At 43.6% G+C, this 13922-nt stretch overlaps 1 protein-coding gene across 1 annotated transcript in view; it reads right to left on the reverse strand.

Annotated features, from left to right (window-relative positions):
* LOC311228152 (beta-1,4 N-acetylgalactosaminyltransferase 2-like) overlaps positions 1-13922 on the reverse strand; it is a gene marked incomplete at both ends in the record, with an annotated part of 111502 nt that overhangs the window by 64496 nt on the left and 33084 nt on the right. Inside the window, one exon of the mRNA XM_084314065.1 lies at positions 13743-13811. Coding sequence (XP_084170191.1) covers positions 13743-13811 — 69 coding nt within the window. The remainder of the gene's footprint in view (positions 1-13742; positions 13812-13922) is intronic.

Consider the following 13922-nt stretch of genomic DNA (forward strand, 5'->3'; position numbering starts at 1 on the left):
GAGGGGCTCGTTCACAGCGGCATTTCCATCGATAACACTCGCCGTTTGAATGACCGTACTGGCATGGGCTGTAGAGCACCGCAGGCGAGGACGTTTCATCCTCGGGGAGTCGGACCCATCACCCGAGCCTGGGGAGTTTGGCGATGCGAGAGCACATATGGCAGAGCGCTTTCTGCTCTGGGGCGCAGCTTTACTTCCATGGCCGAGCCGTGAGCTGGAGAGGGCCGTCCTGGCAGCTTCGCTTGGAGCCTGGCTAGTAGCTAGCATCGGAAAGTCATTGAGCAAGGCTACAGCACTAGCAGCAGGAGACTGAAGCGAGGGAGAGCCCAGGAGGCCGGGATAATTACACAGAGGATTGAATCGGTTGGATAGTTGAGGTGAATCAACGGGATCGTAGAGAGGAAGGGAGAGCTTCCTTCGGCCCCTCACCACTGTCGCCCAGGAGGGACTACTGGAGCAGCCTGCGTCCGCTTGCTCCATGCTAGCCAGCCTGGACATGAGCGCCGTTTGACGCTTGAGAAGATCCATTACTAGCATCTCAATGGACTTCAGTTCCGTTCGTATTTCTGCGACATCCGATGTCGGAGCCATTTCCTCGGGAGAGTTAAACACTGTGAGTACTGTAGCGTGTTTAGCTGTAGCTATGGTAACAACAAGCTTCGATAGCTTAGGTCACGTCCAGTAAAAAGTCACATAAAACCAATAAATCCAACAGCATAAACGATAAGAGCAAAAGTCACAGTGATCAGTTAAGATCAATGGTTAAAAAATGGTAGAAAGAAAGAAAACAAAAACGTAGAAAGAAAACAGTCTAAAGTTTGAAAGTTTGGGAGGTCCGCAAAAACACGTCCGTTCAGCAGCAACCGGAAGTGCTAGTAGCAGATGCACACACACGTACAGTAATAGTGTGATAGTGTCATGTGTGTTGTAGTAAACTAATTTAAATCTAAATCTAATGAGTAATGCAACTATGGTAAAAGTATAATCTGTGTGGGATTGTATTACCCATTATTTTGTTAATTAATTCATAATTTTAATTAATTTACTGTTATAGTGTATTGAAGAAAGTGCCATGGTGTAATTATGTAATTGGTCTAGGCCCATGTTAGTGAGCTTGGAGTATATTGTGTAATGAGCACAGGTCTGTTTATTGGCTTTAACTCATTGACCGCCATGCCCATATGACCAAATTAGGGCTACCACGCCACCGCTTTAATCAATGGGAGGACGGGGAAATTTGCGAGTGCTTAAAATATATCTTCAATTATGGCTGTAACTGAGGGGTACAATTCCCTGACTGTATTAATAAGTATGGTATCATTAAACCACTACCGTCTTATGTACTTTAATTACTGGCCATACAGTACATGATATATATAATGATGAACACTTCCCACAATGAATCGGTTCCACACAAAGTTGTAATTAAGTATTTATTGCAGCAAAAGGTACATAATATACTTCTCTATTTTACTTTGAATGCGCTTATAAGGCAAAGGAATGTGCGTAGGCAAATCAATAATGAATGTCCATTCTCTGGTTACGCAGGAGGTAATCATACAACCTGAATCTTAGGGAATTATATCTATGGTACTCTGGGGAAGCAGCGGGAGATACTGGTAGGGGGTTCCCACCGGTTGTAAGCCAGCAGGGGGAGCAAATGTTCGAATGCAAAGTCTGGATCAGCGGGGACTCAATAAGCTCCTGCTATGGGAGGCGGTACATTACTCCCTGATCGGCAGACGAAAGCAGCAGCTGTAATCCCAGTATGCGTGCAGCACAGATGAAAGCCGGCCAGCCTCTCCAGAGACGGGCTCGAGTGATGTTTCTCACGGGCAGATCCCACAGTAGTGGGTGTAGACGATTCTTATCCGCTCCAACAGCCTGGTCCAAAGCAATAATAATAATAATCCAGCCGGAAAGGGGCTCTGCATTCACCGTTGTAGATCCTCCGGTGCGCGGTACTTCACATTAACTAGGTTGAACTTGACGTTATTCCACTAAGCTCTGACACTTTACTATCCTATTCGCACGCGGCTATAAGTGCTCTATTTAGACGCACGGTTGCTCACTTCACTTGGTCGTTGACTCGTGATGAAGGCTTTACTAGTAAGGAGCGAACGATACGTTGAACAAACGTATTAGGATAAGACAAGACTCTATTTTGGGGCAAAACGGGCCCACTTCACAGCACGTTGTATCGTGGTGAAGGCTTCACTTGGGTAACTCGAACTCCTTCTGTATTCACCTGCGCCATATTTATATGTTAGGCGAATAAACTAGTACCAGCCTTATTCCTGTCTCGTAGTCTTGGGCAGAACCGGGCATGTTGAGACAAGCCTTGACGGTGGCTTTGAACTCGACTCTGGGGGTATGGCAATGGCGCTGGTGGAACGCTATCCAATAAGAGAACGAAATATTATGGTCTGTACTAGGTTAAAGGGATATTCCGTGTATATGTACAAAGAATACACAAGGGATATCAAACGATATACAAATATTATGCAATATATATCAATCAATAAATACATATATTCGGTTTAATCTGACCCTTTGTAACAATGGCTATGGGTCTAATACACCCGTCGCTTATCAATAACTTGCTTGCAGTCAACATGTACAAAACGGATTGTTTTTTCATCTGTACATTTCCGTTTCCGTTTTGAATACGAGTATAGTTTTGGAGATTTCTAGTGATTCCAGAGAAAGACGCGATAATAGCCCTTTAGTGGAATACACAAAACACGTTGTCATTTTTCGGCTGATTTATGAATAGTTTTCAAATAAACGCTAGATTATCGATAGTATATGTGTCCTTATGCACGATACAAAAGCGGGCTGAAAAATCAATTATCCGCGTGTAACGGATATGTGCCGCGATAGTGTGACTACGGCACATGGAAGTAAAACTCACTCCCCAGAGGCATCCAAACTGAGCGCTTAGAGGGGAATTCCTTTCTTGGCGCAGCGGTTTGTGATGCTGGGGTTCGACTCCCACTCAAGGCAAGGTCGAAGTCGTGGCAGGTACTACGTTGTACCTGTTACAGTGGTGCCGTGACCCGGATGCCTTGGGTGGTGTGAGTTTAGGGGGGGTGAATGTAACGGATATGTGCCGCGATAGTGTGACTACGGCACATGGAAGTAAAACTCACTCCCCAGAGGCATCCAAACTGAGCGCTTAGAGGGGAATTCCTTTCTTGGCGCAGCGGTTTGCGATGCTGGCCCCGGTGCGGACGCCCGGGGTTCGACTCCCACTCAAGGCAAGGTCGAAGTCGTGGCAGGTACTACGTTGTACCTGTTACACGTGCCTTGCTCAGCGCCAACGTCACGCACACACACACACAGACACGTTGTGATCGCTATGAAAAAAACATCTGATTAACCCAAAACTGGTAACATAGAGTCCTTAACTCACATCAGATGTTCTGCAAAAAGATTAATCCAATTCCTGATCGCCGTTCCAAATATCGATTGCGTCCATTGATCCAAAGTTATAGTCCAAAACACATAATCCACGCTGCTCCCAGTCCCCCCAGTCAACGCGGTACAATGATACTGCATGCCCGAGAAGCAAAACCTGGACCTGACATTTATTTTTTTGCACATCCCCAGCCAATCCAATCCAATGATGTGCAATACCATCCGGGAGACGATAGGGGGCGGTATTTGCCCTTTTGCAAGCTCAGACCCATTCCCAACGATAACATCAGGCTGGATGCAGGGCCGCGGGAACTCAGTCAGCATTGGGGGTGCTGAGATAAGTGATATAATAACAGCGGGTTGCGCTGAAGGGGAGGCAATGACCGCGCAGCGGGCACATTTTTTCCTCTTTTAATAGTGCAAATTAAGTGTTCAAATGAAGGCATCCAATAATAGATTAACCATCATTGTCTTACCTTAATGCAGCAAAATGCAACGTTTCGTCTTGGCATCAATAATCTTTTGTGCCCGGTGCAGCCCGGTAGCGTTAAGATTTCCCCTAACCCACTTTCAGTTCCGCGTTCGGGATTTGTTTATATGCCTAAAACACCGGTCTGTATAACAGGGAACACTGCATTATCGAGACAGCGCCCCTATGAGGATATTTTCCGAATTCTAAGAGTAGGGTAAATCTGCAGTGCTGCTGCAGTGACATTGAGTAGGATACGGTATTACAATGGAATAAAAGCCAAAACAACCTTGCAGTTACAACTCCCTGCCAGCAGGGGGTGCTGGAGCCCCCTCAGCACCTGTAATTCCCGCGTCCCCGGCTGGATGGATGAAAATGAATGGATATCGCTAATAAAATAAATAACGATTAAAACCCGACTATACTCGTGATTGGTGCTCAAGCGATGGCGAGTTAACCCGACTATCATCGTGACTGGCGTTGAATGAGTTAATTGAGTACCATTGGACCTCATTCTCGAACGCAGGTATGAACAAGTTAAGAAGGAATTTCTTCTTAACTCCACAATTCTGTCATTCCTGAATGGTTTCTTATCTGGGATTAGTTCTTAGCTAAGAACAGGATTTAAGAACGTGGAAAGCAGTCATAGATAGGCCAGATTGGTGTGCATGTCACCGATTCTACAGACATCCTCGGATAAAATAATTATAATAATAATAATGAATACCAGAATATTTGTATCATTAACAATGGCGTTTTGCATTGATTCTACAAGGCATTGTGATGTCTACTACATAAACTACACAAACACTGCAAATGGAAGCGAATAAACAATATATAAACACATCATGTAGGCTATATATTTGCCATTTTGTATAGTAGTCCATATACCGTCTTGATCTCTATTGTTGGTTTTATTTCTTTACGTTGCTTAGTGTGCATATTGTAAGAGCCAGTGGAGAAACATTCCACTGCTCATCTTACTGGTATGATCTTGCACGTGACAAATAAATCCTTGAACTTGCATGTAGACTTGAACATCAATCATGTAAATTGAACCATGCCATCCAATAATCAGTGATCAATCATGCTACTTAAAAGGGCCAAGTCTGCACCATATACCTACACACACAATAATATGTCATATCTACTACTGCTGGAAGATATCGGGCACTGAGAAGGGAGCGCCAGTACTGCGACCATGCAGACCTATTCGCAGAGAGCGATGAGTATCTAGTGGCACGCTTCAGGCTACCAAGACCTGTCATAATGGAGCTGTGCAATACCCTGGAGCCGGCACTGAGGAGCCGGACCAGAAGCTCAAACCCTGTGCCACCACATGCCAGGTACTGTCCACTTTGGGCTTTTTAGCCACTGGGACATTCCAGAGGGAGCTAGGAGACATATCGCAGCCATCAATCAGCCGCAGCCTCCAGTGCGTACACAATACATCCAATTCCCATATACTGAACAACAACAGTCAAGAGAGGATTCCATGCCATTGCTGGTCTGCGCAACACCATCGGTGCAATTGCCTGCATGTACGTGCGCATCAAGGCACCCTCCCCAGATGCGTTTCCATATCTCAACTGAAAGCAATGCCACTCCATCAACGTTCAAATATATACACACATTTGTCTGTACATACCAGCATATAATCCCTTTTACATATATTTAGATTAGTGCTGTCAAACGATTAAAATATTTAACTCGATTAATCGCATGATTGTCCATAGTTAACTCGCGATTAATCGCAAATTAATCGCATTTTTATTTTTTACATTTTTTTTACCTTAAACAGATCTTTTTCAAGTTCCAAGTTTTAATACTCTTATCAACATGCGAGTCAACAAATGCTTGCTTTATGCAGCCATTTAACACAAAAGGATGACCCTCATGCATTGCAAATTTGCATCAAATTCAAAACAGAGTGATGCACAAAATAACTTAAAAGAAAATAATAATTTAAAACAATGAATAAAGTGTGCATGAAATAATAGGGGAACGAAAACGTTAGGAACTTGTTACATTCACACACACAAGGGCTGATTAATCACACACCCCCCTCTCTCCCTCACACACACACTCCTCTAGCTCTCTTTCTCTTTTGCCCCTTCCTCATCTCTCTCACCCCCCTCTCTCTCTATATCTCTCACACACACACACACACACACACACACACACACACACACACACACACACACACACACACACACACACACACACACACACACACACACACACACACACACACACACACACACACACACACACACACACACACACACACACACACACACACACACACTTCAGAAACAAACATAGTATCAATGAGAGCATCAATAATACACCTGAGTGAAGTCTAGTATACATTTTTTTTTTTTTTTTTTAGTTAATCTTGAGTTAAAAAAATTTGTGGCATTAATAGAATCGGGAGTTAACGCAATATTAACGCGATATATTTGACAGCCTTAATTTAGATACTATTGTATTGTGAGAGTTTGTAAACGGATGTTTACTGTTGTTAAAATTAATCTACATTACCTTCAATTCATCAAGTATTGCAACCATTGGGTATACGTTCAATGTAGAGGAATGTGCGAGAAAGAAACCTTAATTTTTACTTCACAGGGCGAGGAATTTATATAGAAGTCCAAGTTTCAAGTTTCTTTATTAGTTGTCATACAGAAGTACAGAATACTTTTATACAAAATGCTTCTTTCTATTACGCTCCAGAGACTGTGCTAGACAAAAATAGATAAGTATAAAATAAAATAAGTATAGCAAGTAAAAATAGAAGTCACGTACGTGGACACAACTGTTCAGTATGTACATATGTACAATTTTCAATGCAGAGTAGAAGTAACTGAGTTACCATACAATATACTAATATACAATATACTATATAGTGCAAAGCAGAAATGGGATGAGGTACAATTTACAGTAAGGTGTAATGAGGTATGGGTTGTAGTGCAAATTCTTTACCAATAAATATAAAGTGTGTTTAGGTGTTCTAAAGTGTGTAAAGTGGGTGCTGCAGAGTTGTTTGTTTAAAGTGAGTGTGTGCGTGTGGATGTGTGTGCTGTGAGTGCATTTGATGGTTGTTACATAGTGTTATTGTTCGTTGAGCATCCTGATGGCCTGGGGATAGAAGCTTCTTCTGAGTCTTTCTGTGCTTGCCATGAGACTCCGGTATCGCTTGCCTGACCGCAGCAGTTCAAAGAGGCAATTGTTTGGGTGGCTGGAGTCTTTGATAATTCTCTTAGCCTTACCCATGCACCGCTTGTTGTAAATGTTCTGGAGAGTGGGAAGCCCCCCTCCGATTGTGCGTTCGGCTGAACGTGCCACTCTCTGTAGTCTGCTACGGTCTTGTGCGGTGCAATTCCCAAACCAGGAGGTGATATTGCCAGTCAGGATGCTCTCTATTGTGCATGAGTAGAAGTTCTTAAGGATCTTCTGACTGACTTGGAACTTCCTTAGGCGCCTGAGGAAGTAGAGGCGTTGCCGTGCCTTCTTCACAACACTGTCAATGTGTGTGGTCCATATCAAGTCCTCGGATATGTGGACTCCGAGGTACTTGAAACTGTTCACTCTCTCAACCGGTGCCCCGTCGATGCTGAGGGGGCTGTAGTCCCTGACCCCCGACCTCCTGAAGTCCACAATCATCTCTTTTGTTTTGCTGACATTCAGGGAGAGGCAGTTCTCCTGACACCACTGCGACAGATTCTCTACCTCTTCCAGGTAGGCCTTCTCGTCATTGGCAGAGATCAGGCCCACCACTACTGTGTCATCAGCTAATTTGATGATTGTGTTGTTGTTCCGCTGTGCCACACAGTCATGTGTGTACAGGGAGTAGAGGAGGGGACTCAGAACACAGCCCTGAGGGGCCCCTATGTTGAGCGTGATGGATGAGGAGGTGCAGATGCCTGCTCTTACCACCTGGGGTCTACCCGTCAGGAAGTCCAAGACCCACTGGCAGAGGTCATAGTTCAAGCCCAGGTCCCTGAGCTTGGCTATGAGTTTGGAGGGGACTATGGTATTGAAAGCTGAGCTGTAGTCGATGAACAGTATTCTCACATAGTTCCCCTGCCTCTTGTCCAGGTGTGATGCTGCTGTGTGCAGCACATGGGCTATGGCGTCCTCCGTGGACCTGTTGGGGCGATATGCAAATTGCAGGGGGTCCAGGTTGATGGGGAGGGAGGAACAGATGTAGCCCTTCACTAGCTTCTCAAAGCACTTCATGGCTATGGAGGTGAGAGCTACAGGGCAGTAGTCGTTGAGGCAAGCGGGATAACACAGCCAATATTAACGAATACACTGAAACGGTGCTTGACTTTGTCTGTACTCTGGTAGAAGAAACAATCCCCTCTACCACAATTAGAGTTTACCCAAATCAAAAGCCCTGGGTAGATAAATCCGTCCGTGAGGCTCTGAAAGTGCGCACCTCAGCCTACAACGCCGGGCTTGTGACAGGCAACATGAATGACCACAAGGTGGCGAGATACAACGTCAGGAGAGCAGTAATAGAGGCAAAACGGCGTTATAGGGATAAAGTTGAACTTCTGAACAGGCTGACTCTAGAGGTATGTGGTAGGGCCTCAGAACAATGACAGATTACAAAGGCACCTCCCTCAAACTGAACAGTGACATCTCCTTAGCAAATGATCTCAATACCTTCTATGCGAGGTTTGAGGCTGTGAATAACAACACCAGCCTACAAACCACTGCAATGGAGGGGGGGGGGGCGCTGCTGATGGAGATTCAGTGTTGTTCAGAATAACAGAACATGAGGTGAGGAAGACCTCTATGAAAGTGAATATCAAAAAGGCAGCAGGACCGGACGGCATCCCCGGCCGCATCCTAAAAGTCTGTGCCGACCAACTGGCCCCGGTATTCACTGACATATTTAACCTGTCCTTAGAACAGGCTGTCATCCCCACCTGTCTGAAGAAGTCCACCATCATCCCTGTACCCAAAAAATCTACGCCCGCTTGCCTCAACGACTACTGCCCTGTAGAAATGGGTGAAGTATTCCTTTAAATATAAAATACTGTATATATTCATTACATATAACATACTGTATATTTTTCATTAACACTTTAACTGCCACACACGAGTAATCTCGGGTTTAATTTTATGTGGTTGAAAGCCACTCACGAGAGCCTACCCGAGTATACACGAGCACCGCCGGAGATTCTATGTGGAAAAAAGCACCCCCTATCGTCTTTCAGATGACATAAGGGATTTTGGAATGGACTCAATGAAAATGGATGGGGAAAAAAATCCGGTACTCCACATTTTCCAGTCCACTGATCCAGCCGGGGTTACCAGAGTTCATTCTGGATCCTCTGAGCCCCGCTGATCATGGAGTTCTACTGTATCGCGTTGGATCTATACACTTATCGATTTTTTCGAATGGTGATCAGGAATTGGAATATACCAGTTGGATACCATCTGATGTCAGGTAAGGACTCTATGTTATCAGTGTTAGGATAATCAGACAAATTTTGATGAAGTTATAAGCTGTTTTTGTGAAATGGGCTCTTTCGGTTTCACTGTAAAAGTCCGAGAGGAAATCAACGTGGCGATTATCCGTGCGTGGCCCGAATGTGCTTGTGTGCACGTATAATATTGATCATCTAGCGTTTATTTGAAAACGATTCATAAAAAGGCAGACGAATATCAACGTTGTGGAATATTCCAGTAAAAGACGATTTTCATAGAATGGTCCAGAATGGGCTGTTTTTTATCTGAAAACGGGTGCTTTTCTAAATGCTCTGAAATGGAAATGACGCGATAAAAAACCAATCTGCCTTGACAGCATTGACTGGAAAATAGTCTTTGATAATGCGATGGGCAGATTAGACACATAGCCATAATTTAAAACATAGATTAGGCGATATTAACGTTAACATTGGCGCCGATGGTGGCATTCAGGGGGTAAAAAGGAAAACCCGGCTTGGCACTCAAAGTGTTAAAGGTCCCATATTGTATAATTTCCAAGATTATGAATTCTAAATGTATTTATTTATGTATTTATCCCAGAACAGGAGAGCCCCACAGAACCATGACCATAGAACTATAACTGATAGAAAGGACTCATCCTGGTGTTTGCATCTTAATCTATTTTGGAACACCTAAAATGGCTGCCGTAAACCTCTCAGAATGTCAAATAGAAATGAGCACAGCCAATGAGATTAAAGCTAGAGCACCACTTTCTACCCAGTACAGCCAATGAGATTAAAGCTAGAGCACCACTTTCTACACAGTACAGCCAATGAGATTAAAGCTAGAGGAGCACTTCCTACACAGTACAGCCAATGAGATTAAAGCTAGAGGAGCACTTCCTATACAGTATAGCCAATGAGATTAAAGCTAGAGGAGCACTTCCTTCCCACTGCTACCACACCATAGACCACTGCACTGGAGATTGCGGGGGGAGGAAATTAATGAATGTGGATGAGAGCCGTGATGTAAGTGGTTGCAGCTACAGCTGTGGGGGTGCTAGAGACATGATCGAATAGACTTTTATGCGCCTGAGTTTCCTTAACACGGCGCGACCCATTCCTAATAGATCAGAACTAAATCGGCAGAGAAAAAGCCCATTTTTAAACACCTATTCCCCATGCACATGCGCAGATTGTCAATGGAGTCTGGACGACGCGAGATGACGCACGAATGAATGTGGACTGTTCCATCAGAGGGGGGAGCTTCGGTGGCCAGTGTCCTTTCAGTCGAACAAGATAATGAAAAGATTATCCCACTAAATGGCCAGACGCGTCTTATGGCGACATCTACAATTACCTCATTGAGTCTCCAGGTAGACTAATGTTTATATTTAAGTGCAGTGGTCTGTAGCCACTCACACTACCACCGAAGCTCCCCCCTCTGATGGAACAGTCCACATTCATTTGTGCGTCATCTCGCGTCGTCCAGACTCCGTTGACAATCTGCGCATGTGTATGGGGAGTAGGTGCTGGAAAAGGGACTTGATCTCGGCCGATTTAATTCTGATCGATTAGGAATGGGTCGCGCCCATATCTATGACACCACTCTATACATCTCTATGACACCACTCTATACATCTCCATGACACCAAGATACATCTCCATGACACCACTCTATATATCTCTATGACACCACTCTATACATCTCTATGACAACAAGATACATCTCTATGACATCACTCTATACATCTCTATGACAACAAGATACATCTCTATGACACCACTATACTTCTCTATGACAACAAGATACATCTCTATAACACCACTCTATACATATCTATGACACCACTCTATACATCTCTATGACAACAAGATACATCTCTATGACATCACTCTATACATCTCTATGACACCATTCTATACATCTCTATGGCACCACTCTATACATCTCTATGACAACCAGATACATCTCTATGACATCACTCTATACATCTCTATGACACCACTCTATACATCTCTATGACACCACTCTATACATCTTTATGACACCACTCTATACATCTATATGACATCACTCTATACATCTATGACAACAAGATACAGTACATCTCTATGACACCACTCTATACATCTCTATGACACCACTCTATACACCAGGGCTTGACATTAACACTTGACCACCGGCCAACTGCTGGTAGAATTCGGCTGTGGCCGGTAACTCTGTCATTCTACCGGCCACAGTGGCCTGTGACTTTTTTTCCATGAAAAAAAACCATTGTAGTCTACAAAAGGCATCGGCAATAATTAAGTCAATCCAAGTGATCCAAGTACATAATACTACAACTCCCACAACAATTCGGAAAAGTGCATTACCGGCCAGATCCTGGTAGTGGTGCTGTCTCGAGAATGGAGTACTCCTTGTTTTCAGACCAGGTGTAATCTTTTTTCATTCAGGCCTACTTTTTCTGTTAGCGTGAAGCTATGCCTTCATCAGATCGCATGGAATACCTTTTAAATGGAATACGCCGAATTCAGTATGCAGTAAAGGAATATAGCATCAGCCAATGGACATATCGATCTACCAGATGGCAATCAATAACTGGGAAATCCTTTTTGGGATCCAACCGGCCACAGGTAAGAACGATTTCATGCTGATCAGGCCTTGTTTGCATAGCCAACCAGCCGATGAATGAATGAAAACTTTATTTAACAGATTGCAGAATGGGTACAATACAGTACGGCTCAATACACACAATTGTTAAGGGGATGCAGACCAGAGAAAGACGTTTGTCTTGTTTACATCAGGGTCCCCCATTTTTTTATTTATAGTGACATTTATGACATACACAACATACATGACATCATGACATCATGACACATCAGTGTATGATGCTACAATAACGAATGCCGTTATTGGTAATCAATAATCAGAAACAACGTCCGCCCCCCCCCCTTTCATGCATTCATGGTGGAACATGATACCGATCATATGCATTTTGATTTTAAACCTATTCATCATCACGCTATAAAATGGGAACGTATTGATGAAAAAATTATTTAGTGTGGTGATTTTTGGCTGGTGAAAATGCTGAGTGGCTAGTGACTTTGGAAAACCACTAGCCACAGTGGCTAGTGAGCCAAAAGTTAATGTCAAGCCCTGGAAACCACTATATACATCTCCATGCCATCACTCTACACACCTCCATGGCATCACTCTACACACCTCCATGACATCACTCTACACAGCTCCATGACATCACTCTACACACCTCCATGACATCACTATATACATCTCTATGACATCACTCTATACATCTCTATGATATCACTCTACACACCTCTATGACATCACTCTACACACCTCCATGACATCACTCTACACAGCTCCATGACATCATTCTATACATCTCTATGGCATACTCAGGAGATTGGATTATTTTTCATGACAAATGAATGGAACCATGTGTAGCAGCCATCTTCAGTGTGCCAACAGAGGACTGACGTATACAAACCTACCTTGTAGCTGTTTTTCTTCTCAGCATGAAGCATCAAACCTGAAATCATGTAGCTGGTTACTAGGCATGGGCGATATGGCCAACATATCATATTACATTTACATTTACATTTAGTGATTTAGCTGACACGCTTTTCCGAAGTGAAATACAATGAAGTCAGCAGGAGGGGTACACCTCTGGCAGCTAAGGGTACGTTTATATTGCAGTGCCAAACTTGTAGTAACATTAGATAGTAGTATAGTTATAGTAGCATAGTACATACATAGTAGATAGTATAGGTATAGTAGCATATTAGGTAGTAGTATAGGTATAGTAACATTAGATAGTATAGGTATAGTTAGTAGCATAGTAGTATAGGTATAGTAGTATAATACATAGTAGTATAGGTATAGTAGTATAATACATATTAGTATAGGTATAGTAGCGTAATACATGGTAGATATAGTAGTAGTATAGTAGAGTAATACACAGTAGATCGTAGTAGTAGAAGAATAGTACATAGATAGTAGTATAGACGGTAACACTTATTATGCATGTAACTCTTAATATCTGTAGATATCTGCTGCCAAATTAAAAGTGTTCCTGCACACAGAGAAATCTAAGTACAGGAATGGACCTAAAAAGGTACATAGGCTGTGTCACCCCAGTGGTACCCTGGTGGTACCGTAGCAGGGCACGAGCACTGTACCCGTTTTGCTGTGCACAATAACACTTAAGGTAGCATTAACCTCCTGATGCCACCTTACCATGGGGGTAGCTAGTTGTAACATGGGTAGTTCCTGATGCCATGGGGGTAGCTAGTTGTAACATGGGTAGTTCCTGATGCTACCTTTACCATGGGGGTAGCTAGTTGTAACTTATGTAGCTCCTACTTTTACCGGGTTAGGGTACCTTGTATGGTGGTTTTGGTGAGAGGACGTACGAAGACACCCTGGATGGGGTACTGCAGAGGAGAGTTGGCTGGAGAAAGCAGAAAGGTGTCCAAATTAGACCTGGTCCTAGAGAGAGAGAGAGAGAGAGAGAGAGAGAGAGAGAGAGAGAGAGAGAGAGAGAGAGAGAGAGAGAGAGAGA

This window comes from Notolepis coatsorum (assembly GCF_963971535.1).
Source record: "Notolepis coatsorum genome assembly, chromosome: 5".
In the NCBI taxonomy this organism is placed as follows: domain Eukaryota; kingdom Metazoa; phylum Chordata; class Actinopteri; order Aulopiformes; family Paralepididae; genus Notolepis; species Notolepis coatsorum.